The sequence below is a fragment of the Abramis brama genome (assembly GCF_963993115.1).
Source record: "Abramis brama genome assembly, chromosome: 17".
Taxonomy (NCBI): Eukaryota; Metazoa; Chordata; class Actinopteri; order Cypriniformes; family Leuciscidae; genus Abramis; species Abramis brama.
In genome coordinates, this window is record NC_139979.1 from 4,781,290 (window position 1) to 4,808,669 (window position 27,380).

The 27,380-nt window shown below is 36.2% G+C and overlaps 1 protein-coding gene across 6 annotated transcripts; it reads left to right on the forward strand.

The window, feature by feature from the left end:
• The first annotated feature begins 1,687 nt into the window (after positions 1–1,687).
• On the forward strand, positions 1,688–26,804 carry phldb3 (pleckstrin homology-like domain, family B, member 3). 6 transcript variants are annotated; one of them, XM_084088103.1, is made up of 16 exons: positions 1,688–1,921; positions 3,254–3,319; positions 7,281–7,429; positions 8,312–8,422; positions 8,500–8,637; positions 8,732–8,860; positions 10,659–10,826; positions 14,586–14,696; positions 19,908–20,009; positions 20,113–20,194; positions 21,847–22,018; positions 23,000–23,084; positions 23,511–23,705; positions 24,862–25,069; positions 26,079–26,164; positions 26,334–26,804. In XM_084088103.1, exons 3-16 carry the CDS (start codon positions 7,283–7,285, stop codon positions 26,466–26,468), a joined length of 1,869 nt encoding a protein of 622 aa, XP_083944229.1. In that variant the 5' UTR covers positions 1,688–1,921; positions 3,254–3,319; positions 7,281–7,282; the 3' UTR covers positions 26,469–26,804. The 6 variants fall into 6 exon arrangements, with proteins under 6 accessions (XP_083944229.1, XP_083944232.1, XP_083944231.1 ...); XM_084088106.1 differs by having other exon boundaries at positions 1,727–1,921; positions 23,568–23,705; XM_084088105.1 differs by having other exon boundaries at positions 1,727–1,921; positions 24,865–25,069; positions 26,334–26,803.
• Positions 26,805–27,380: the final 576 nt, after the last annotated feature.

Here is a 27,380-nt window from a genome sequence, read left to right on the forward strand (position 1 = left end):
TCTGTATTAATTAACATCATTACCATATTTTCAAGCCTATTTTGAAATGATCAAACTTTGTGTCATTTGATCAGACAGAATGTGTGAATGTTTTAGAGAGACCAACTAACACTTCAATATTTCAATATTTTATCCAATATATTAAGACAAATATGATTAAATTAAAAAGTAAATGCATCAACAAACTTATCACAGATGGACTAAATTGACTTCTTCACACTTTATTTAAACTTTTTTATTAAATATTTATTGTTGTAAAGTTGTGCCTGAAGTGTAAAACTAGTATACGCGTTAATTTTTGGCCTAGTGGTCATACCCAATCTTGCACTCATTATTCCCAGCAATAAATCACAATGTGGCAGAGATAAGCTATATAGATGTTATTTTGTAGGTTTTATTGAAACCGACCAGACGGAACGAGCTGTCCTCTGCGAACAAGGAGGATATTGTTAAAATAGCAAACCCTGGTCAATCGGTTTTTCGACGTTGCTCATGTGAAGGGTGTGAATGGTCACAATGTCCACAGAAAGACCTTGCAGAATGGAAAATGCTGTGGCTGGTCAGGGAAGACTATAGAGAACATTTTGAAAGGAGGATGAAAATCACTTTGAATGTGGGACCACATCAAAACAGCTTCTAAAGACCTGAACGAGACATCCAGCCTCCAATTTCATCTTGAACGGTAAGCCATCGGCTAAGCGACGGGTTTGAGAGGTTGTGTACCAGTAAAGAAACCATTTATTAGTTTTATCTGCAAAAAAACACCTTGCATTTGCCAAAGAATACGGCAGGGGAAACATGATGATGGTATTGGGGACGTATGGCTGCATAATGTTGTTGCAACTTGCTGGCACTATGAAAATGGACCAATACTTGCGAATCCTGCTGAACACAATGTAGCCAAGTATGGAGAATCAAGATGTGGAGATAAAAAATATATATATTTTCCAACATGATAACAATCCCAAACACACCGTGCATGCAACAAAGTTTTGTGCAATGCAAGTGTTCATGCTCAGCATTTTAAAGTCTTCAAGTTTAAAGTCTTCAGTCTCCTGACCTTAAAGCTGTTGAAAACCTTTGGGAAATTATTAATGTCATGCAGGTCTTCCAATGAAGCTCAACTTTAAGAAGAACTTAAGGAGGATTAGAAAGAAGTTAAAGCACAAAGTACAAAATTTAGTGAGTCAACTTCGGATAATGGCTGCTGTAACAGAAAAAAACAAAGGAGAACCAACAAAATATTAAAAATAGTCAATGTGCTTTTTATTTCCTGTGCGCTTTTTGTTTTTCTATTTTTATTTTATTTCCTGTGCGCTTTTTGTTTTTCTATTTTTATTTTATTTCCTGTGCGCTTTTTGTTTTCCTATTCCTTTTTTGCACAATAAGTTTGCCTTATACAAGAAATTTTGCCTTATGTATATAATTAGTTGTCGTTTTAATACCAAAACCAAATTAATGTTGACTTCTTCCCAATATCACATACTCATATTTTGATTGTTTAATATAATCTGAAGTGTCATTAAGCACTGTTGCTTCACCTGTTGACGGTCACATTCAGCTGACATTATGGGCTGTGCTTTCAAACCCTAGTGAGTCGACTATATAGACAGCGGGATTGAGCGTCACGTGCGCGTGCAGCCAGCGAACTCCAACGCGCCGCCCACACGCAGTTTACGTAGGCGTCACATTAGGTTTGAGACGCGGCCAGAGACTCTCTCTCTCTCTCTCTCTCTCTCTCTCTCCCTCCAACGGCTGAGTGAAAGTTGGAAATCCCGCTGGTCATATCGTATCTTGTTGTTTCGGGAAAAGCCTGTTTAAATCCCCAGCACGGAGTTTATTCATCACTGTTGTATCGATATTTTGTCGTTTTTTTATAACCCAGGACCGTTGAGGCGGAAGTTCTTGACAGGTATGATCGGTACGTATATATGAATTTATCGATAAAATTGGCGCAATTAACTTTCTCTCGAAATTACGTATTAAGTCATACTTCAGATTTAGAGATTTTGATTCTTGAGAGAAGCAATTGATTGACATGGATCTCCTGTGAGTGTTTTAACCTGGATCAAGTAACGTTAGGCAGTGTGTGTGTTTGTAATAGTGGAGAACCTGAATGACAGTTTCAGGAGAGGCATGAAATATGGTAACTTAATAACTTACCATGAAATAAAATGAAATATGGTACTAACTTACCATGGTAGTCCCCGAAATTCCTAGGAGTAAATAAAAAATACTATGATATATATATATAATCATTCAACAGAATTGTATTTATGTATGTAAGTTAACGTTATATTAAATATTTCTGTTTAACTTACTGTTCATCTGCATTAATAACGGATGTTTTCACATTAAAGTGAATTTAGAGTAACGTTAAATGTTATGTGACACAAGTGTGATTTGTATACATGTCATTTGCTGTCATTAGTGTGTATAAACCAGTATTATATCAGCTGTACAACAGGGGATTTCAAACTGGATCACTGGAAAAAGTTTAGAGAAAAACTGTATGTAAAAAAATAAATAAAAATAATAAATAAATAAATTTAAAAATGTATAAAAGTAGATACAAATTATTCTGATAAATAAAACATAACAGTACAGTACTATAGTGAGAAGGAAAAAAACATTTAACATAATAGAAACTAAATATTTATTTTCCAAATAATATTTTAGACTCATTTATTATATTATCATTATATTAATATTTCACAGTGTAAGTTGGGACTTTACACATGAAAATATATAGGCCTAGCTGCCTTTTAAACATTAGAACGGGGGTCCCTTTCACGAGGATGATCATATTTGAGGGTCCACGGCTAATAAAGATTGAAAACCCCTGAGAATAAACAGTATCACAAACTCTACAATTCAGTCCATCACTACTCTTTCTTCGAATAACTAAAGATAGTTCTCTCTTTCTTTGAGAGAACTATCTCTCAGCGAGTCAAGGCTACTTCAGGGCCTGTGTGTGAGGTCAATCTCAATGAACACTGACCTCAGTGTGTGGGTCACTCTGATATCTCTTTGTTTGCTTTATGATAAACTACAGCAAACCTGTTTGTTACGCTCACAGACTAAAGTGATGACAACATGTGCAGGGAAGACGGCTCACATCTGAGTAAACATCCAGCTCATCTGATCATCTGGGCGTCCTGCGCCGTTCAGCTGTATTTCACTGAAGAATGTTGAGTTGCACCTGTAATTATAACGAGGCGTGTTGAATGTGTGTGTTGTATTTGTTTTTTAGTTTGAGCAGTCGGCTTGAGGAATGCTGTCCTGAGACCAGCTTTACGCCAGAAACGGCTTTGTACAGGTAAGATTTACCAAATACACATGCGTCTGTAATAATGATAATCTACTTTAATAAACAAGTTAAAATTTTACAGTTACAATTACACTGTAAAAAATGATTTTGTAAATAAAACAAAGATTATTGAAGTATGAAAGAAAGTTTCTACTTCAAAATTTCACATTTAATTCAATGCGGTACTCATTTCTTCCGAATTATCGGAAGTGAAAATTGTTTAAAAGTAAATCCTACATAAATTTTTCAGTGTATCTGCAGAAAACAAACTATGCATTTGTATTATCAGATTTCTTTTTGGCATGTACCATAGTACTATAGTATTTCAGGTACAATGTAATTTATCATTTGGGGATGGTAATACATGATATTTGGGCATTTACCATGGCAGTATTGTGGTATTTTTTTAATGAAGCTTGGGGTTCCATGTAAATTTCATTTTTTTTGGACAAAAACGATGATAATACCTTAATATTTGGACATTAGCCATTTTAGTACCATGATAGTCTGTGTGTGTTCACACTTGTTGTTCGGTTTGCTTGGTTCGTTTGGTCCGGACCAAAGAAAACATTTTTTTAGTCCTGGTCCACTTAGCGTTCACAGTGGCATTTTAACACCGAACCTAAAGATACCGAACTTAAAGGCATAGGGATATGTTCACAACCTGATTGGTCGGCTTTTATTACGTGACTGTATGTCATGATGGAATTGAACGAACATCCAAAACAATTCTGTGTTCTGGGATAAATGCGCTCACGTATGTGTGAAACTACACATGATGGTATGTTGACCAGCTGAGAACTCGTGAAGAGCTTAAAAAATGTGTAAAGGAGTCAAAACAGCGTCAGGAATCCCTCTGTCACACACACAAGCAAAGATCTGCTGTGACGAGTCGTGGTTCTGATGCTGTACCGAACTGTGATGAGCAACATCACGACTATGATGAGAAAAAATCAATATGCGTGATTCTGTCCTTTTTAGGGTCACATTTTGTGACATCGTGTCCCGTTTTTGGTTCGTTTACATGTCTTTGGTCCGTGTTGAGTTCATATTTCAGTCGAACCGCACCAGAGTTCGGACAAGACTCATGTTTTCAGCGTCTCGGTCCTCTTGTTTGGTGTCGCCAGGGTTCAGATGGCAGCGTTCACACTTATTCAAATGAACCGCACTAACAGAGCAATCGCACCAGGGTTCGTTTTAATCCAACCAAACATGCCAAGTGTGAACACACCCTTAAAGTACCAAGTAAAAAGATGTAGTATTTCCATCTGGAAGTAGTAATTCAGTAACATGGTATTACATTCTCAGGAAAAAAAGGCTCTATATAGAACCCTAGTATGGTTACACGAGCGGTTTAATTAATAAAATAATCAAAATAAATAATTAATTAAAACTAAATTCATAAAATGATCCCATGATGATGCAAACCCCAAAAAGGTTCTTTCTATGAAGTGCCTGACAGAAGCTTTTAAGGTTCGACATAGCAGCTTTTCTTGTGCTCCACAGTAAGGGTTTTTCTTCTGGGTTTTTATCTAAACTGGTTTTACAAGAAGATTTGGTGGAGCGCAACTGAGTCGTGTCGTATGAATATTGGGTTTTGTGGCAGGATGTGGAAGATATTTTGTTGACATACAGATTCTTCTGTCCAATGCCAAACACCATACGGACGGTGCGCACACACAACACTGACCCTATTTGCTGTAAAGAATCATGGAAGGAATGTGCATGGGTTGGTGGCGAGTTACTGCCGAGTCAAGGAGAAGTGATTATTAAGTCAGTGTGAACAGAGTCGGACTCGTCAGTCAGAGCAAGCGGTGTTAGTAATGACCAGGAGGGGTGCGTTATATAACAGGATGTTTATGCCACATTTGATCTGTTCTGCCACTCCTCTGCAATTACAAATGATTATTCAATCATTACGCCCGTTTGTTTCACCCTTTTCTATTACTTTCACTCTTGGGTTTCTTTTGGTTTCTTTTGTAAGTGTATCACAGTGACCCAGAACTTTCATATCTGCATTTTCACTTTATTGTTTCTGGACTTCAAACCTTGCTTGAATACTGCTCACTCCTCTAAGTTGGATTTTAGATAAAGGGCAGATAAGATTGTGTTTAGGCTTGTTGGCGTCACATGTGGCCGGGTCTTAGTTAACCACACTAGACTTAACACCCAGGACAAATCTGGCTACAGGACAACATCTTGGTTTTTATAACACCTAGTGAGCTGTCTGCACAGGCAGCATTTTATGGGAAAATGTTTTATGTTAAAATAAAACTTTTAGCCCAAGAGCAGATGAGATTTTATATTATTTTATATATTTATATTGTATATTATGCTGCCTCATAAGATGCTTTCTTTTAGTAATAGAGTAGATAAAACTTTATTATATTATATTAAATTATATTATATTATATTATATTATTAGTAGCAGAAATATTAGTATTGTTGTAATTATTTTATTATTTATATATTATTATTATTATTATATATTTAATATTATGCTGCCTTAAAAGATGCCTTCTTTTAGCCAAAGAGTAGAAAATATTTTGTATTATTTTATATATTATTTTGTATATATTTGTATTTTATATTATGCTGACTTTATAAAACACCTTTCAGCCAAAGAGCAGATAAGATTTTATTTCACATTTTATATGTTAATATATATATATACAGTACATACAGTATACATGAATTATTTACTATATTATTATTGAATTATTTGTATATTATTTCATATTTATATTTTATATTATGCTGCCTTATAAGATGCCTTCTTTTAGCCAAATTATATTATTTGTATATTATTTTATATTTATATTTTATATCATGCTGCCTTATAAGGTGCCAAAGAGCAGATAGAATTTTATTTTATAATATTTTGTACATGATAATTATTTCATAATTTTATTTTTTTATATTATCATCTTATATTTTATATTAGGCTGCCATCTAAGACTTTTAGTTAAATTGTAAGGCCGCAATGCATGTATCCTTTGCAGAGAAGGCAGTCCTATAATGAGTCAGTCCTATAAAAAGTCTTGTTTATCATCTCAACAATATCTCAACTACGAGTTAAAATCTTCCGGGTCTAGTTTGATCACCAGCACATGTGGTAAATATACATACTAAAAAACCTGCTTTTGTCATGAAGGGCTAAGCTAAATTCGTGTTTAAACAAGCTATTGTGTGTTTCTGCTTTAGTGAGGCTGTGGTTAATCTGGGACTCTCTCTGTGGAAATATGAAACCGGCCTGTGACATTTCAGAAGCCACTTCCTCATCCAGAACTCTCTGTGTGCCAGTCTGTGTTTGGAACTCCTCATATCGGAGTTTTATATTTATCCTTGTGGCTCCAGTGCTCTGAATCCTAATAAGGCTTTGGCATGGGCAGGACTGATGGACAGGGCAGAGAGAGGGTGGGAAAGGGTTTGGACAATGGCGTACCGAGAGTCTGTTCCCACACTCAGCTTTGTCAGATGTGACGTTAAGAGCGTAAGAGGGCGATACGGGGTGGAGAGAACTAAAGCTCACAGACCGGCAAATACAAAAGCTTCAATGAACACACAGAGCCCATTTACAGTGAACTGTGGCCTTGTTGTATGGTATTGTGTAAAAAACACCTGAACAAGCTACAACTGCCCCCCGCTGTTGCTGTAAAGGCATTGATCTAGTGTCTTTCATTTGTGCTTTCATCTTCACAGCCTTTTTTTGTGGTTTGTTGAAACACATCTCACCTGATTCATTTTTTTTGCCGTTTTGCTGATTAATCTAATTAAGAAACATCCATAACACAACATAAGCTTCATGTGCATCTTTTTAGGACAAGATTTCACTGTTACAATGGTCAATGCATGTTAGCTTGAGCATCTGTCATTTGACCCTTGTTTGCAGCCTCCCATGAGCCGGACAGAATTACTGTAAATGTCCCATACCTCCAAACTTAACTAGTCTCCACTCCTGTTTAATTAGACATGCCCAGACACAATATGGATACACAGAGGAGCCAGTGGGAGCCTGTCCGAAAATCCCCGTGGATCATGCGAGTGGCTGTGGAGCAAAGCCCCGCCTCTTCAGGGGCGGAGTCAGACACAGAGGGCAGCAGCACAGAGAGCGAACAGGTACATATAATGATGCCTTCCATTTCAAATTTATATTTTGGATTATGCTGTCTTCTAAAATGCCTTCTTTTAGCCAAAGAGCAGATAAAACTATATATATATATATATATATATATATATATATATATATATATATATTATTTTTTTTTTTATATATATATATTTTTTTATTATATATTATTTTATATATTTGTATTTTAGGTAACACTTTATTTTAAGGTGACGTTCTTACACGCTACTGTCACGAATATGTTCTGTCATGTCTGCACCTGTTCTTGTTAGTCCCTGATTAGTTGATCTTCCTCCACCTGTGCCTGTTTAGTTCCCTCATTTACCCTGTGTATTTATACTCCCAGTTCTGTTCAGTCCTCTGTGTGTGTGTGTGTGTGTGTGTGCGTGCGTGCGTGTGCGTGTGCGCGTGCATGCGTGTGCGCGTGTGTGTGTGTTGATGATTCCCATGTGTGTTGTTGATTCCCGTTTGACTGTCTCTTGGATCTTTTTGTTTAATAAACCTGTATTGGATTATATTCGTCCTCCTCGTCTGCCTGCCAGCAACCCCGCGTAACAGTTACTACATGTACTTACTATAGTAATAATAGTAAATTATGCATAATTACAAGTAACTAGACCTAAATCTATAGTAAGTACATGTATTTAATTAATGTTACTACTCAGTATTTATTTAAGTACAATGTAACTACATATAAAGTGGAACCATAATTTATTATTATGCTGCCTTCTAAGATGCTTCCTTTTAGCTGAAGAGCAGATAATATTTTATTTCACATTTTATATTATATGATCACACTTTCATCTTATAATCAGTCCTGCAACTTACCTGGCGTTTCAACCACATCGGTTTCTCATTCTTCACTTTACCAGTATCGGGTCAGACATGCAGGCGGAGACTCAGCGAAGCTCTTGACGTCGCCCTCGCTGGTGCAGCAACACATCACGGAGCTCGACCAGCAGAGGGAGGAGCTGAAGATTGAGGTGAGCGGAGAACAGGTGTGTTCACCAGCAACAGCTCAGCGTGCAGTGAAGTGACCCGTGTGTTTGCTCTTCTGCAGCTGCAGCTGGAGGTGGCCCTGCTGAGAGGGGAACTGCAGGCGGAGCAGGAGCGACTGCGCAGACACACAGATCAACTGCAGGTGTTGCAAGAGAAGGACAGGCAAAGAAAGGGCCAGCGCTTGGCCAACAGACAGAAGGTCTGTGTTTGCTGTGCTCACAGCTTGATTTACAGATGATGCGGTTCATAAAAAGCATCATTAGTGTTTGAGCTGAAAACGTGCTTTCCTTCAGGAGCGTGTTCAGCTGGAGGAGCAGCGTCTGAAGGTGGAGAAGATGAAGATGAAGTGTGAGGAAATGGAGAAACAGATTCCCTCACAGCCAGAAGACCAGCGGGAGCAAATGCTGCTTCAGCTGCAAAAGGTGATGACAAACTAGGGGTGGTCGATTACTCAGCCTGAATTTTCAGCATCATTACTGCAGTCTTCTAATATGCTAATTTGCTGCACAGTTATTATTAATTATTATTGGTGTTCAATTATTAAAGGTGACCTATTATGCAAAATTCACTTTTATATCGTTTTTTTAACATATTTATGTGTTACCACCCTATTGTGATAAAAATCCATCCACTCTGTTATTTTACCCTTAAATCTGAAACAGTGTCTCAAAGTGAGCCAGTTAGGAATGGGCTCAAATGAAACATCACATTGAAACAAGCCCCGCCCACAACTGGCACGGGATCTGCCCTATTAGCTTAGCCCCTCCCCTAAATGAGCTGTACGCAGTCCGCCATGCTTATCTCCTCGCCAGAGCATTTAACAGCAGCATTCAAGTAAGAAATGTACTCTTATTAAACCTACTATTCGATACTATTCGATCGTATTCTAATACCAAGTTATTCGATCAAGACAAGAGCAGCAAGTGATTTTCTCTTTTTCATTTGTTGTTTGGTTTATATAACCAGCATAAATAGCAGTAGGTACTGTATATTACGCTGCTTTCACTTTGATACACAGATCTAATATACACATATATATATATATATGCGATTTCTTTACTTGCTGTAAAGGTTCACAGACGTAACCTACTGTGTTTATGTGCACTTTGTGTGTTTTTGACATAACCTTGTGTGTATTTGACAGTTTAAGTGCAATAAGACATAAAAGAGAAATTAGTTTAATACTCGCGGGACGTGGCGTCTGACTGCCAGCTTTCTGTGCACGTGCTTCGGATGTGTGCGATATCAGAAGTTTTAAAACTGATATGGCTTTAAAATGCATGCAAATAAAAAACTTTCATTATGCTGAAGAACTGCAATGTCACATGATCGTGACCACGATAGAGATGATGATCAAAATCAAACAGATGTTTTGTTAGTTTTTGGCAGAGTATCCGGACCAAGGCACGCCATGAGCTGTACAGGCTCCGCCCTCTTCTGGAAAGCGGGGTGGACAGCATTAGCTCATTTGCATGGAGTGATCTTTGCAGATACATGCACAAAAACAGCATGCTTTTCCTCCCACTCAAAAATGGTGCATTTACAACATGGTATAATAAATTATCTGTGGGGTATTTTGAGCTGAAACTTCACAGGCACATTCTGGAGACACCTGAGACTTTTATTACATCTTGTAAAAAGGGGCATAATGGCTTTTATTATCAATACTGAAAACAGTTTATGCTGCATAATATTTTTGTAAAAATCATGATTTTCTTCCAGAATTTTTTGATGAATAGAAAGTTTTTGAAGTAGAAACTTTTGTAACATTATAAATGTGCTGAATAAAAGAAAAACTTACTTTCCACAAAAATATGAGGCAGCACAACTGTTTTCAACATTGATAATAATAAGAAAAGTTTATTAGCAGCATATCAGCATATTAGAATAGGTCTGTTGGACCTGCGTAGACTGATCGGTGTATGATCGGTCATACATTGATCAGTCTGCGCAGCGCCACTTCAAGTCGAACACACTTAAAGATTTCTGAAGGATCATGTGACACTGACTTCTGACTCAACCAGTCATGTGAGTCTGACTGACTGAGCAATGACAGATGGGAAGAGTGTTGTTTTGAAGCTATAAGTCAGTACTTTTGGTGCCGAGAAACAAAAGCATAAAAATCTCTACTGACAGATTTATGCTGCATGCGTTGTCATGAACGGTGACTTCCTCCCTTATAATTTTGAAGAAATTTGTCTGTATGTGTTTTGCATTCAGGACAAGGATGCGCTGGAAGCCACAGTGCGAACTTTTGAAGACATGGAGTTTCACATTCTTGAGCTGGAAAGCGGGATAGAAGATGAGCGAGAAGGAGAGAATGGAGAAAGTGAAACGGTCATAGAGAGAGACATAACCAGAGTACAGCACATGCACAACGCATCTCAGGTGAGCTGCATAACTTTGTTTTAAGAAATTGAGTTTATCTGACAGAAGTTTCAGTCTAGTTTAACTATATTACCAACAACTCATCATGAACACGATCATTAACCATGTTTTATACTCCTGTCTTGTACATACTGTTGAATGCTTCTCATTTTATTTGCTTAACAGTTCATGTTTATTACTATACGAGCACATCACACATTAGTGCCGCACAGTTTATGCCAATTCAGAGTTGTGAGTGCGACTTCAAGTGGAAGTTAATGGAACTTAGTGTGTCTTCAGTACACATCGATGTTTTAAAACTTGGACACTCTCGTTGACTGTTATGTCATCAGTAGAGGCAGACTGCCACACTGAGCATGAGTGTAAGTATTGCTCACGCTGACAGACCAAACACAGTCACATGATGCAGTAAACAAGGTAATTACATCAGGGGCCACAAAAGAGAGAGACTAGACTGACTGAGAGAGAGAGATACACTGAATTGAATCAGGTGACATGGAGACTGTCTGCAGTGCTGCTCCTATAGGCTGCTTTAATCCATATAATTAATTATATAAATATATTGCACTTAAACGATATTTAAAAATATTAATTTGAATAGAATTCATTACAATTTAAATGCAAACAATATTATAATAAAATGTAATATAATATAATTATATATTGCACATAAAAATATTTAGAAATATTATTTTAAATGTTATTGTTTATTACATTTTATTATAATATTGTTTGCATTTTAATTGTAATGAATGCTATTAAAATTAATATTTTTAAATATAACATTTTACAGTTTTATATTTAATATTGTAAACATAAATTTTAGTGCCACTCATTTTTGTTTATATCTTATGTTTTATATATATATATATATATATATATATATATATATATATATATATGTATATATATATATATATATAATACATATATACACACACTACCGGTCACTATATATACACTACTATGTTTTAGATCGGTAAGATTTTTAATGTTTTTAAAAGAAGTATCTTCTGCTCACCAAGGCTGCATTTATTTGATTAAAAATACAAAAATAACAGTAATATTGTGAAATATTATTACAATTTAAAACAGCTGTTTTCTATGTGAATATATAGTAAAGTGTAATTTATTCCTGTGATCAAAGCTGAATATCTGAAATAGAAAGCTTTTGTAAAAATAAACACTACCCTTCTAGTGAAATTAAATAGTAAAAAATAGTAAAATTCTGAGGTCAGTAAGAATATTAATTTTATTTTTGGGGGAAATAGATAAAAGAAATCAATACTTTTATTCATCAAGGATGAGTAAAATAAATTACATTTCAAAATATATTAAAATAGAAAACAGTCATTTTAAATTGTCATAATATTTCACAATATTACTGTTTTTTTTATTTTTTTATTTAATTTATCAAATAAATGCAGCCTTGGTGAGCAGAAGAGACTTCTTTTAACATTAAAAATCTTACCAATCTAAAACTTTTGACCAGTAGTGTGTGTGTATGTGTATACAGTGAGGAAAATAAGTATTTGAACACCCTGCTATTTTGCAAGTTCTCCCACTTAGAAATCATGGAGGGGTCTGAAATTGTCATCGTAGGTGCATGTCCACTGTGAGAGACATAATCTAAAAAAAAAATCCAGAAATCACAATGTATGATTTTTTAACTATTTATTTGTATGATACAGCTGCAAATAAGTATTTGAACACCTGAGAAAATCAATGTTAATATTTGGTACAGTAGCCTTTGTTTGTAATTACAGAGGTCAAACGTTTCCTGTAGTTTTTCACCAGGTTTGCACACACTGCAGGAGGGATTTTGGCCCACTCCTCCACACAGATCTTCTCTAGATCAGTCAGGTTTCTGGGCTGTCGCTGAGAAACATGGAGTTTGAGCTCCCTCCAAAGATTCTCTATTGGGTTTAGGTCTGGAGACTGGCTAGGCCACGCCAGAACCTTGATATGCTTCTTACAGAGCCACTCCTTGGTTATCCTGGCTGTGTGCTTCGGGTCATTGTCATGTTGGAAGACCCAGCCTGACCCATCTTCAATGCTCTAACTGAGGGAAGGAGGTTGTTCCCCAAAATCTCGCAATACATGGCCCCGGTCATCCTCTCCTTAATACAGTGCAGTCGCCCTGTCCCATGTGCAGAAAAACACCCCCAAAGCATGATGCTACCACCCCCATACTTCACAGTAGGGATGGTGTTCTTGGGATGGTACTCATCATTCTTCTTCCTCCAAACACGTTTAGTGGAATTATGACCAAAAAGTTCTATTTTGGTCTCATCTGACCACATGACTTTCTCCCATGACTCCTCTGGATCATCCAAATGGTCATTGGCAAACTTAAGAGGGGCCTTGACATGTGCTGGTTTAAGCAGAGGAACCTTCCGTGCCATGCATGATTTCAAACCATGACGTCTTAGTGTATTACCAACAGTAACCTTGGAAACGGTGGTCCCAGCTCTTTTCAGGTCATTGACCAGCTCCTCCCGTGTAGTTCTGGGCTGATTTCTCACCTTTCTTAGGATCATTGAGACCCCACGAGGTGAGATCTTGCATGGAGCCCCAGTCCGAGGGAGATTGACTGTCATGTTTAGCGTCTTCCATTTTCTAATGATTGCTCCAACAGTGGACCTTTTTTCACCAAGCTGCTTGGCAATTTCCCCTTAGCCCTTTCCAGCCTTGTGGAGGTGTACAATTTTGTCTCTAGTGTCTTTGGACAGCTCTTTGGTCTTGGCCATGTTAGTAGTTGGATTCTTACTGATTGTATGGGGTGGACAGGTGTCTTTATGCAGCTAACGACCTCAAACAGGTGCATCTAATTTAGGATAATAAATGGAGTGGAGGTGGACATTTTAAAGGCAGACTAACAGGTCTTTGAGGGTCAGAATTCTAGCTGATAGACAGGTGTTCAAATACTTATTTGCAGCTGTATCATACAAATAAATAGTTAAAAAATCATATATTGTGATTTCTGGATTTTTTTTTTTAGATTATGTCTCTCACAGTGGACATGCACCTACGATGACAATTTCAGACCCCTCCATGATTTCCAAGTGGGAGAACTTGCAAAATAGCAGGGTGTTCAAATACTTATTTTCCTCACTGTATATATATATATATATATATATATATATATATATATATATATATAATAACATTCAAATTAATACATGTTATTCATACATAAATTCTTTTGAATAGTTTTTAAATAAATAATTAAGTGCTCATAATTATTTAATAAACAATGAAAATGTATAGCACTATGATTTATCTATATAATTTTAGTGCTGTTAATTTTATTTATTTATATTGTGTGTGTGTATGTATATATATGTATATATTTGTGTGTAAATTATTACATGATATTCATATAAAATAGCAGGTTGTCCATTAACTGTACACGTGTTACATCCGCATCAGGAGCGTCTAGTGTCCATTGAGTATAGATCTAGTTTTGTCACGTCGTGCCAGCGCTCAAGGTGAGAGTGTCAGAGCAGTGCATGAGTGCTCATTGACTCAGCTGCTCCGTATGACAGATCTCTGACCCTGACCTGTCAGCTCAATGTGCCGGGTGGGCGGAACCACGCCGACTTTCCTCTCTCTCTCTCTGATATATGCCATCAGTGCCACACAAACCAAACCATGGTCCCTAACGCACCAGACCAAGGCTTATTGCTGAGTGTAAGTTTCATATGAAGTTTCTGTTCATGCTGAAAATGTTTTAATGATCACGTCGCTGTCTTGCAGGAACGAGTCCAGCAACTAGATAAACAACTGAAGGAAATGGAACAAGAAAAGGATAAAGCTTTGAATTCCCTCAGGCAAGAGAGAAAAGAGCTGCTCCACAGGTCTCAGAGGGTAAGACGTCCTACACGCTTCTTCTTCAGTAACACGACAAAACTAGGGTTTTACATGTTCTAAAAACACGTGTGAAAACTCCTATATCTGTGATCTTCTAGTCTGTTTTGGGTTTCCTCCTTCAATGTGCGTCTGTGGGATTTTTTTCACCTATTTTATGGTGCAGCAGGTGAAAATGGTGCGTCTGATCACTTTTTGTAAAGTACCAAAGTACCAAAACACTAAAACAAAAAAATAATAAAAAACATTTATGTGAGTTGTATGGAAGCGTATTGCATTCACTTGAGGGAAAATAATCTACTCTGTTTTTCTGAATTAACAAGTTAATTATCTCAGAATTACGAGAGAATTTTTCATGAATAAAAAGTTTTTGCTCTGTTTTTCTGAATTAATGACTTAATTATCTCAGAATTACGAGATAATTAAGTCATTAATTCAGAAAAACAGAGCAAATATTTTGTATGAAAAATTATCTCATAATTTTGAGATAATTAAGTCATTAATTCAGAAAAACAGAGCAAAAACTTTTTATTCATGAAAAATTATCTCGTAATTCTGAGATAATTAAGTCATTAATTCAGAAAAACAGAGCAAAAACTTTATTCATGAAAAAATATCTCGTAATTCTGAGATAATTAACTCGTTAATTCAGAAAAACTGAGCAAAAACTTTTTATTCATGAAAAATTATCTCGTAATTCTGAGATAATTAACTCGTTAATTGAGAAAAACTGAGCAAAAACTTTTTTTCATGAAAAATTATCTCGTAATTCTGAGATAATTAACTCAATTCAGAAAAACAGAGTAGATTATTTTTCCTCAAGTGAATGCAATACGCTTCCATAGAGTTGCAATAAATTAAATGTTTACAAAAAGAAAATAGAATATAACAAAACATATTTTATTTTTTCAAATTTAAAATTTTCAAATTTCGTTTAGTTAAAGTTGAGGTATTAAAATTGCTAAAGCTTAAAGTCGTCATGAAATCAAAATTGACCCTATTTACTTTGTTAGCGCATATTAATAGTCTTGTGGTGAACAATTAATCCGTGCAAGTTAATACACAGAAAAAAATAGTTTGTCGTGGTAATCTTTAATCAAAATCTGAAAAGTTATTTCCGGTCTGGAATGGCGTTCCTTCTCTGATGACGTCAGTTTGACGGCTTGGGTTGAAAACGCTTAACCACTCGCCTCAAACCGTTGGTCTGCTATGAGCGAGAGATGGAGAGGAGGAGCGCTAAAGTAAAACCCTGCCCTCTGTTCAATATTTCGTTTCACTTGGAAATACGTCACAACACTGGAGAAAAGTCGTTTGCAACTTCCGGTTCACGGGGACTTTAAACAGAAATAAAAATGTATAAAAATTAAATACTCGTTTTTCATTTAATATTAACATTTAACAATAAAAAACAGTAACACTTTACAAAAAGGTCTCATTTATTTACATTAGTTAATGTATTTACTAGCATGAGCAATACATTTTTACAGCCTTTATTAACGTCTATTAATGTTAGTTAATAAGAATGTTCATGTTAGTTCATAGTGCATCAACCAATGTTAAGAGATACAACTTTTGATCTTAAAAATGCGATTTAGTCTGCCATTTTAAGAGCTGTCTTAATAGCAAAATCCTTCCAGTGCACTGAAACTTAAACCCCCTAAAAATCCTACAATGTACCATGAAAACCAGGGAGCATCGATGCTCACTATGTTCCCTTACTGTAAATTCTGAAGCACGAAACATAAATTATGCGAGCCAACTCAATACATGACACGCGTTAGATGTTTTAAAAAACAAACCCATTATTTAATTATATTTCAGCATAAACATACGTCGCTTTTCACACAATGAACATAATCTAACTAACATTTATAATACATTTATGGCTGAAATGTTTCATGGATATGTAACAAAATCAAAGTATTTATCATATCATAATATACTTTTAAATAACATATGAGAGATACCAGTAGTGATGTTGTACATCGAGGATGTTTCAATGTCGCCGGAAATAGAGCCATCAGTGTCCTAATGTGTAGTGAGTCGGGGTCCTAACTGTCCTTACCAGTGCCTGAATTTGTGAACACGATTAACTGATTCACGAGCTAGGGAGCTGATTGAGACGAACACGTATTGTTCATTGTTAGTTCATGTAAACTAATGTTATTACATGGCCCTGTTGAATACATGATTCTGATTGGTCAAACACACCATCCAGCATTATGTTATTCCCCGATAGCAACCAGTAAAAACTGATCACACAAGCTCATCCGGGTAACTGAAGTCAGCGCTATATGCTTGCTAGGAACGTTTTTTCCTTGTGGAAGTTTTGCAATGATTGTTTTGTACACTGAAATGGATTATAAGATACAAACAGGTAAGATTTTAAAACAGTTTCCTCTAAAATCAATATCTCGTATCCTTATAATTATTTATGTGGTGAAATGCCGTGTAATAAGTGGCATGGCTGTACCATATCCCTTAAATGTCCATCTAGTTTGAACTTGCCGCTTGTTAGCAACTGCTTTCTTTGCAAAAGCATTGCGTTTAAAAAGCTAATAAAATATTTCAAATCAAGTCAATATTTCGTGTCTAATTATGTGGCCATATAATAAGCGGGATAATGTACATCCGCTTCGGGGTTTATTCTGCGATAACAATCGGCTGGATAAACATTATCCCTTACTTAACAAATGGAACCTTATTGTATTATATTATTATCTATTATATTGTTACCAAAAAACGAATCAAAATTACTAAAATTACAATGAAAACTGAAAATATAAAAATAAAAACTCATCCAAAATATTAATAAATACAGTTACAATACTAAAATAACACTGTCCTCAAGAGGAAGAGGACGACACACACATATTCAGCTTTAATGCTAGCGTGAAGTTATGTTATAGTGATTATAGTTACACTAAAGTCAAGGATAAAGTAGGTGGAGGAATGAATTACTGATAGGGAAGAGAGAGTCCGAGAGGGCAGGATTCCCAGAGAAGGGAAGGACCACAGGAAGTGAGAGAGGACAGAGCGATAGAAAGCAGATGTCCTACAAAACTCAACACACGTCTGGTGAGTGTTTCTGTCTGTATGTACTTCAAGAGATGTGTGTCTGCTCTGTAAAAATCAAATTCTGGCACGCAGATATGACAGGATCAGGAAAGACAGGGAATGTGGGGAGGGATTTTTTATAGAAAACAGGATTGAGAATGAAGCAGCTGTTAACTGGTAACATGACGGACTGTCTAACTGAATTAAGACTGATTTGTCTGTATGTACGGTCTGTAGGAAATAAAGACGTGTTCCTCGCAGTCGCTCATGTGTCTGTGAGTCAGAGGCTGCGATCAAGAGCTGTCTGGACCTTCTTGAATTATGGCCTAAACAATTGGTTTTCCCCATGTGTAAAATGTGTTCTGCTAATAATTACCAATATTAGGAAAAACCTGGCTTTCAGATGACAGGAAATGTACATTTTAAGTAAAGATAGTTTGACTTCCCATGGCACTTTGTAAACGAGTGTCTGTGAGTCAGAGGGTGGGATGGATGCTTATCTTAAAGCTGCAGTACTGTTTAACTCCTTAAAGACACACTATGCAAGATTTGTACCTTAATATAACAGCTTAGAAATCATTTCAATGGTAAACGAACTCGTAGTAGGGCGAATCATCTTGATAGCAAAGCCGCTGGCAAAACCAGCAATGCAGGTTTGAGAGGTGGCGTCCCGACAAATCTCGCGAGAATCGCGACTTGCTTTACACCACGACGTCACATACATCAACAACATATGAATCAGTCTTTATGGAAGACACTAGCACGCATTTCAGACGTGAATCATGGCGGAGACGACGAAGAAAACGCGGTCGGAAGAGTGGAGAAACGGCTCTGCGTGAGTGGTATTTACGACAGTAACGTTAAATACAAGTACTCCACAGCGACTCTAGGGAAAACGGAAACTGCATAGTGTGCCTTTAACTACTCTGAATAGTACTAAGTCAGTAATCACTAGGACAAGTACTTATAGTAACTCTCAAGGCCCTGATAGTGATATACTCACGGCAAAGTTCTTCTTCGTTGTTCGCTTAGTAATTTTAGTCATTTTTAGTAAAAAGAAAAAAAGTTTGCTTTTTTTATATTGTATTTTATTTCTGTTAACTTATTTTAATTAATTAAACTTATTTTAATTGTATTTTTAGTTTTGTTTAGCAATAAGAGCACTGGTTGATGAGTTGTGCTGTTACTTTACTAAGTGATCAGACGCACCATTTTCACCTGCTGGACCATTAAACAGGTGAAAAAAATCACTCCGATTGTCCTGACAATGAAAAAATGCTATTTTAAAGAGCCATAGGAAGTTTCTAAAATGCATTATTCATTAAAATTCATGATTCTCTTCTGGGTTTTATGATTACAAACTGAACAACTGCCTTCTAAGATGCCTCCTTTGCATGTATCCATTATGGAGCAGGACGTCCCATAATGCAGGGGTTCACAAACCTTTTTGTCAGGTGAACTCCATTGACCTAAAATATTTTCTTGAAGCCCCCTCTGAAATTTTAAGTTAATATTTAAATAATTTAACAACACATTTGCATGTGCACAGTTCTCTAATGGGAGTTATTGGTCACATGACTACCTGAATGTCATGTGACCAATAGCTCCCATTAGAGAACCATGAACATGCAAATGTGTTGTTAAATTATTAAAATATTAACGACAAATACAATATGTAATGTTTTTTTTTTGTTTTTATATATTTTTTTAATTTAATGTCTATTTTTTGAGTTGATGAAAAGCTAGAAATAATACCTAAAGTGTAATTTAAATGATTGTTTTACCCAATATTTGTGTGCTTTGTGTATTTTTATGCTCATAACATTTACAACAACATTCTAATGCGAAACTCTATTGAAATCAGTGTTGAATGCTCTGTTTCAATGACACACACTTGTTGACTATGTAGACAGCATGGCAGTGCACTAGGTTTTAGAACAGAGCCTCTTTCCTCTATGCATGTGATTTAATGGCTTATTGTGATCATTTATGTTTTGGTTATTTGTTGTCTTAATAACTGCAGTTATTATTGTCTTGTAGCCTTATTTTTTTTTTTGTTTAATATGTTTCCTCTTCATGTAACTAATATAACAGTATTGGTCAGGATGTGTCTCTCTCTCACATGCTAAACATCAAGGACATTTGCCTTTGTAGATTTTGAAAGAGAAGAAGCCTCTCACTGATTGGTCCAACATCACTGGATCCACCCCCTGCATGATGTCACACAGCCCTCTGACCATTCACAAAGCAGCACAGGTACACTGTGAATGTGCATTAGATGGTTTGACATCTAGACCTTTAGTGATTCATGAGTTTGCTGCGGTCAGCACATTGACTGTGTTCAATACCATGTTCCTAGGAGTCATTGAAGGATACGTCCAGCTTACCCCGCAGACGGAGCTCGCATAGGAAAGTCTCAGATAGACCTCTCTCTGCGCAAGGTGAGCAAACCAATGAGGTGAATGAAAATGTGATGAAATGCAGTTTAACTGGCGCTCAGACTGTAAGTAGGTCAAACAGCAACACAATTGTGCAAGACGATGAATGCACAGACAACAGGCAGCATGCAAAACGGCAAAGCAAAGTACAACAGCCAACCGTCATGACAGTCCTGCATGTCCTGGCTTATTAGCTGTGAAAAGCTTTTGTCAGTGTTTTCGTTAAGGTGTGCCAGTGTTGCTGACACAAACTGGAAAAGCGAGTGGAGCCACTGCAACTGCACACAGTTTTGCTTTTGTTTGTCTTTAATAATCCTGACAGTCGTTTATCTCATGAGGGAATTGATCAAACAAAGAAAATCTATGGAACAGTGTCTGTGTGCGAAGGTTCATGTGCACCTTCTTTACATAAATTTGTCTATAAGAAATCTGGTTACACTTTATTTTAAAGTACGTGTACTTGCAGTGTACTTACCCAAGAAAGTACTGGTAATATAAGGTAACAACATGGGTTACGTTTAGGTTTAGGAGTAGGTTCAGGGTTAATACCTAGTTATTGTAATTGCTATAATAAGTACATTGTGTGTACATGCAGAACAGGACTGTAAAAGTGCTACCTGAAATCTAATGAGTTAATGATTGAATTGTGGGAGGTGACTTTATTTTATTGCACTTCCTGATTTGATTCCACCTTTTATATGATGATGAGATTATTTTATAGAGAATTTCTATTGAAATGTTGCAGTTGCCAAAGTGAACTGCGTGTGTGTTGCTTAGGTAAACCCTAAGATATGGGAACAAAATGTCCCCACAAAGATGGCAATATCCAAAATCCTTGTCCTTTTGAGGACATTTTTTGGTCCCTATGAGGAAAACATTTTATAAATTATAATAAATTCTGTTTTTTGAAAATGTAAAAATGCAGAAAGCTTTCTGTGATGGGTAGGGTTAGTGTAGGGGGATAGAATATACAGTTTGTACAGTATAAAAATCATTATGTCTATGGAAAGTCCCTATAAAACATGAAAACACAACGTGTGTGTGTGTGTGTGTTGCATACAGGTCAGGATACCGCAGTGTGTTTGAGCCATAGTAAAACTCATTTGTTGCAAACTACCAGACAATAAAACACTCATTAAGAGTGATTGAACCTCATTTCATAACTCTTCTTGCTTCTGTTTGATATATTGCTTGTGGTTTTTCCTCTCATGAAATCATGTGACCTCAAAAATATTTATTTTTTATTTATTTAGAATATAAAAACCTTTTTTTTAGGATTTTAAAAGATGGGTAATAAATGATAATAAATGTAAAATTGATAGAAATAAGATATAGTGCATTCAGACCAGTATAAAGTGATCATATTCCCAAGTAATCTAATTCATGTTTTCATATTTTCTGAAATAAATCTAATTTATCATTATTGGTAAATCATAATCTCTCAATGTATAATGTTCACCAGCTCACCTAACCACACATTAAATGTTGGAACTGTGTCCAGCTTTGGAGAATCAATCTCTTTGCAATAACTCCATAGTTTATGTTATTTTTAAAGGTGATTCTAATTGCATTATTTTTAAGTTGTTTATTAGCCAGAAGCGTCTAATAAATAATTGAATGTAAATGTAACGTGTCCCGTTGCTTTCATATGCCAGTGTTGGTGCGAATGACTCCAGACAGACCAACCTCAGAGGCTCTGTCGCCTCGCCTTCCTCATCACACCCACAGACTGAGTAATGGACATTATAATGGGCTGAGATCAGCACAGACCGATGGGAACGGCTCTCACGCGCCATGCAACAGCGCCAACACCTCCCGCGCGCCCAGGTGAGTGGCACAGAACAGCAGCCTGGCTTCGTGTTCCTATTATAATACTGAATAATCTGTACGGGAAGGTCTAACAGGTGTGTGTTTACAGGGGTGTGAGAAACCTTTTATTTGAGGCGTATGAATCTGAAGTGTTTGTGAGTAAACATTAAACTTGAATTCTGTGAACTTTATACCCTGGCCTGGAACATGATAGGAGAATTTTTAATGCAGCTTAATTATTAGTGCTTTATTAAGCACTATTTTAATGTAGCTTGTTTCCGTACAACAGCAATTTATAGTTCATGACCAGGAATATCGAATTTCAAAGGACAAAATACACCATAACAGTACCATAAAAACAGTCCATATGACTCTGAGTCAAAGGATTTGTGTGAGAAACAGACCTAAATTAAGTAAATAACATACTAGTGTGTCATATTCGGTTATGACGCATGTAAACCAATAAATGACATCAAACCTGGCACAAAAGTTACATTGCTTGGCCAGAAGGGAAGATGTTAAGATAAATAATGGCTTTATAATTTAGTATGTGCAATATATATGAAGTTGTGTATTTAAGTATATCCAACATACAGTACGCTCACATAAAGCTATATATATATATATAGTAACACTTTATAATAAGTATACAGAAACAAAGCACTTATAAATAATTTGCAAATGGTTAATTAATAGTTTATAAACTGTAGTTAATACATTAGTAGGCTATACAAATACTGAGTTCTTCATTCATTGTCACTGTAATTAACAAAGTGTTACCGTTTAATTAGCTCATATTTAAAGAGTTAGATAATGCTTTGTTAACAACTTATTAACCATAAATAGTTCCCACTTCAGATTAGGTGACGGAATATGGGAAAATGTCATTAATTACTTGTAATTACATGCCTTTATTGGACATTAATTGCATTAGTATTAAGAGTTCCTTAAAATGTCAAATGCAAACCAATCGGATCACGTGACTTTTCACCTTTACAGCCCTCAGAACCTCTTGGATTTGGTGGAGATCGAACGGAAACTCCGAGAGGCCAAAGCAGAGCGGGAACGTCTGCTGAAAGAGAGAGTGAGTTACTGACCCGACACAACCACAACAGTACTGATCACTGCAAACAAGACATCATCATCAGCTCACAAGAGACTTGTGTTCGTTTGTTTTTCTAATATCATTTCAACAAAATCACACTAATTCTCATGCTGACTCGCGTCTTTAGCTGTGATGTTGCATATGGTCACATGACTTGTTTTTAGGCCAACAGCGCGATTGCTCATGCAGCAGTTCCATAAACAACATTTACCTTTGCATTTACTCATTTAACAGACACTTTCATCCAACAGGCCTGTCACAATTATTGATTGATCAAGGTTATTCGATGAAATCTCAATTATGTGAGATAATTATGTGAGATTATGTGATGAAGTGAAAGTTACTGTTGAACTAAATGTGGCCAGTTCATATGTTGTTTTTCCACCAATGAAAATATTTCCCAAGGAATCCAAACTAACACAGTCTGACGGCAGTTTCTCGTCTCCGTTTGTCTGGATGCAGGAGGAGCGTCAGCGGCTGTTAGCAGAGCAACACAGACAGAAGGAGCAGCAATCTTTAAAAACACACACGAATACATCAGAACTAGAGACACTTGCTGAGGAGCGGCTGCAAATGAACTCACCGCACAGGACGCCCGAGGTACGTCTGATGATTATGACACCACTGAAATAAAATACACTTTCTGACATCATTTACTCACCCTCATGTATCGTTTTCTTACTTTCGTGAAACACAAATGGAGACGAGGCAGAATGTCTGTGATTTAGTTTTACATATATTGAAAGTGGACAGTGATTTGTTCCGTCAAACTCAAAGTCTCTATGAGTCATACATACATTATAAGTCTTCTAAAGTCACATGATGCTTTGTCAAGTATAGCACAGATAATAAACCCTTGCAAGATAACCCTTGCACACTGAGTCTGAAATAAAAAATAAAAAAAACGCTTGCACACTGCCTCCGAAACTTTCGTCCGTCATAAAAAAATTCAGATCAGGTTCGATTTTCTGTGTTTTTCACATCCGTAGCAAGCATTTTGAATGGTGTTTTGACAATTCAGAGCCACCGAATCACGAATATGAAAAAACACATGCGAAAATTTCGGACTCAGCGTGCAAGGACCTTTAATGTTGCAAAATTAATTATGAAGCAAATTCAATTTCTGTAAAGCAGCGGTCAAACACGTCCGTCTAGCGCAGGGATGGGCAACTTCGGTCCTGGAGGGCCACTGTCCTACAGAGTTTAGCTTCAACCCTAATCAAACACACCTGAACAAGCTAATCAAGGTCCTCGGGATTACTAGAAAATTACAGGCAGGTGATTTTTTCAGGGTTGGAGCTAAACTCTGTAGGACAGTGGCCCTCCAGGACCGAAGTTGCCCATCCCTGGTCTAGCGCGTTTACATATAATAATGGAAAAGTAGCGCAGTGGAATGGAAAAATGCGTTCTGTGTGAACGGCCTCTTATTCAGCTCAAGTCAGATTTAATGTCAATTCAATTCAGTTCAATAATAGTGTCAATGTTGCAATGGGGTCCATCAACCGTTTGGTTACCGACATTCTTCAAAATATCTTCTTTTGTGTTTAACAGAAGAAAGAAACTCATACAGGTTTGAAACAACTTGAGAGTGAGTAAATGATGACACAATTTTCTTTTTAAAGTGAACTATTCCTTTAAGAGTGCTCTGTTTAATATGCTTTCTGTTGAATCTGTAGAATGTCCCCCTTGTCCCTCCATCTGATCATTTTCATTTCAATTGTGCTTGTATCTCGTTTATTTCCTCTTCTTCGTACAGCAGGGTGTCCCGCTTTCTCTGACGGCGAACTTTGACCTGCGCGCTCACGTGGAGTCTCTGGGTCATAACGTGGCAGGGTGCATGGGAGTTAATCTGTCTCCCCGGCGGTGTGGCGGCTTTCTAACCAAGCGTGGAGGTCGAGTGAAGACGTGGAGGAGGAGGTGGTTTATCTTTGATCTGGACCACCAAAGACTGGCATACTACACCGGTGAGGAAAAGAGAATATATTACAACAACGCATCCATTAACACAGGGTTTTCCAGAGGGGGTTCATGAGTCGATGAAAAGCTAATGATTATTAAATCCCAACGTTACATTATAATAAACAAATAGGGCTGCATTTGGAAATTTACATACACATTTGCATCATTTCTGCATTTCACCGATATTCGCCAAAATAAAAGCTCAAGGATTTGACATTAAAAAAGAAACAAAAACATATACTTAATTATATATGTATATACATATACTTGCATGTGATCGTTTTTTTGTTGTTGTTTGTTTTTTCATATTTTGAATGTTTTATTGTTTTCTTATTTTTTCATATTAATTTTTATGCAACAGGGTGTCCGCGGATCCTTAAAAAGTCTTAAATTCCATAATGTAAAAATAAGGCCTTAATTAGCATTAAAATGTCTTAAATCCGCGTTTCAAAGGTCTTAAAAATGCAATCAAACCGACACCATAAAGATTTTATTTTCGTTTTAAAATCATGTAACATTATGTAGAAAAATAGGCAGAACCAACTTAAGTTTTAGTAATTGTTTGTTTTTGAAATTGTATTAGTTGTTGTTATTTACTTTTTATTTCAATTTTATTTTTACTTATTTTAGTACATCAAGTTAAACTAAACGAAAATGAGAAATGTTGCTTTGGCAACTAGCTGAAATAAAATAAGATTGATTTTATGTTTTATTTTATTTCAGTTATTGTTTATTTTATTAGTAGTAACAATTTTTTGTATAGTTTTAGTTGACTATCATAACCCTGAATGTGACCATTAACCGACATCAGAGAACCGTGAACATGCAAATTCGTACTTAAATTATTGAAATATTGACAATCTACAGGGTTTGGCTGACAAAAAGTTTGAGAATCGCTGGATTAACACGTCACGCTAAAAGTATTTCCAGTGTATGGTACACTTCAGCTGAAATCTGATGAATGTCTGCTGCTTTCTCATGGAAATCTCAATGTTCTTCTCGTTGCTTTCTCAGAACTAGATGAGAAGAAACTCAAAGGGGTCATTTACTTTCAGGCCATCGAGGAGGTTTATTACGATCATCTACGAACAGCTTCAACAGTGAGTTCATACGCCGCCTCATATGAAGTAAAATATGACCACAATCTGAAACGATAGACACAAAACTGTAACTCTAACCCTGACTACATATTTTGTAAAACCACAGTTTAGCAGGGTTTCTGACACATTTCTGTATTTCCCATGCTGACTGTGTTTTTGTCATTCTCAGTCTCCACGGCCCAGTCTCACCTTCTGTGTGAAAACATACGAGCGGCTCTTTTTCCTCGTGGCCCACAGCGCCGAAGCCATGAGAATCTGGATGGATGTTATTGTGACTGCGACAGATGAACACAGCAGATACTGATGAACACTAGAAATGATGCTGAACAGATGATGAAGCCTGTAGATGAGATCGCTCAGGGACTTTAAGGGATGCCACAACACAAGACGAATATGAATGTTAGCAGAGCAGAGGACACTGGGATACGGAGTATGAACACTCATAACCAGACGTGACCTTCAGGGGGTTTGTGTTCTGCTGCCATCTGCTGTTACACTAACAGAGCACATCACACGCCGCACCATGTGTTATGTTTCTTACATATTATTTATTATTGTTACATATACATTTTTGTCATGTTTTGCTATTGAAAGTTTTGGGTAAAAATCCTGCAAAGTGTTAATAAACATTTACATTCCAAACAATGTGTCAGGACCTTATGTGACCTTATACAGCTGTTTCATCAAATGCAAAACCAACAGCTCTTTGTTATTTTGTGTAAGGAGCAGCCAAAGAAAAATAAAATAAACAAATAAATTACATTCAAATAAATTTAAACCTAAAGGAAAAACAAGTTTGATGTGAAAAAAATAATATGAAAATCTTATAATATGACTAAAACAGGGCTTATATAATGTTTCAACGATAAAAAAAAGTCTTCAAATATATAGTTCACTTAAAATGAAACTTTTTGTTTAAATAGAGCTAAAGGAAAAACTAGATTTTTAATATATATATATATATATTAAAAACCTAGTTTTTCCTTTAGCTCTCTTTATTATATATATATATAGGCTATATCAAAATGCATCTTCACGTTTGAAAATTTTAATTTTTACTATTTTTTATTTATTATCAATGTTGGAAACAGTTGTGATGCTTAATATTTTTTATAACTTGTGATACATTTTTCATGATTCTTTGATGAATAGAAAGTTAAAAAAGAACAACATTTATTTAAAATAAATCTTTTGTGACAATATACACTAATCTTTA

Coding starts and splice junctions, on each gene's coding strand:
- phldb3 (XM_084088103.1), top strand. CDS start 7,283: ATGCCCAGACACAATATGGATACACAGAGGAGCCAGTGGGAGCCTGTC. Junction 8,638..8,731: donor GCTTGGCCAACAGACAGAAG/GTCTGTGTTTGC, acceptor GCTTTCCTTCAG/GAGCGTGTTCAGCTGGAGGA. Junction 10,827..14,585: donor ACATGCACAACGCATCTCAG/GTGAGCTGCATA, acceptor GCTGTCTTGCAG/GAACGAGTCCAGCAACTAGA.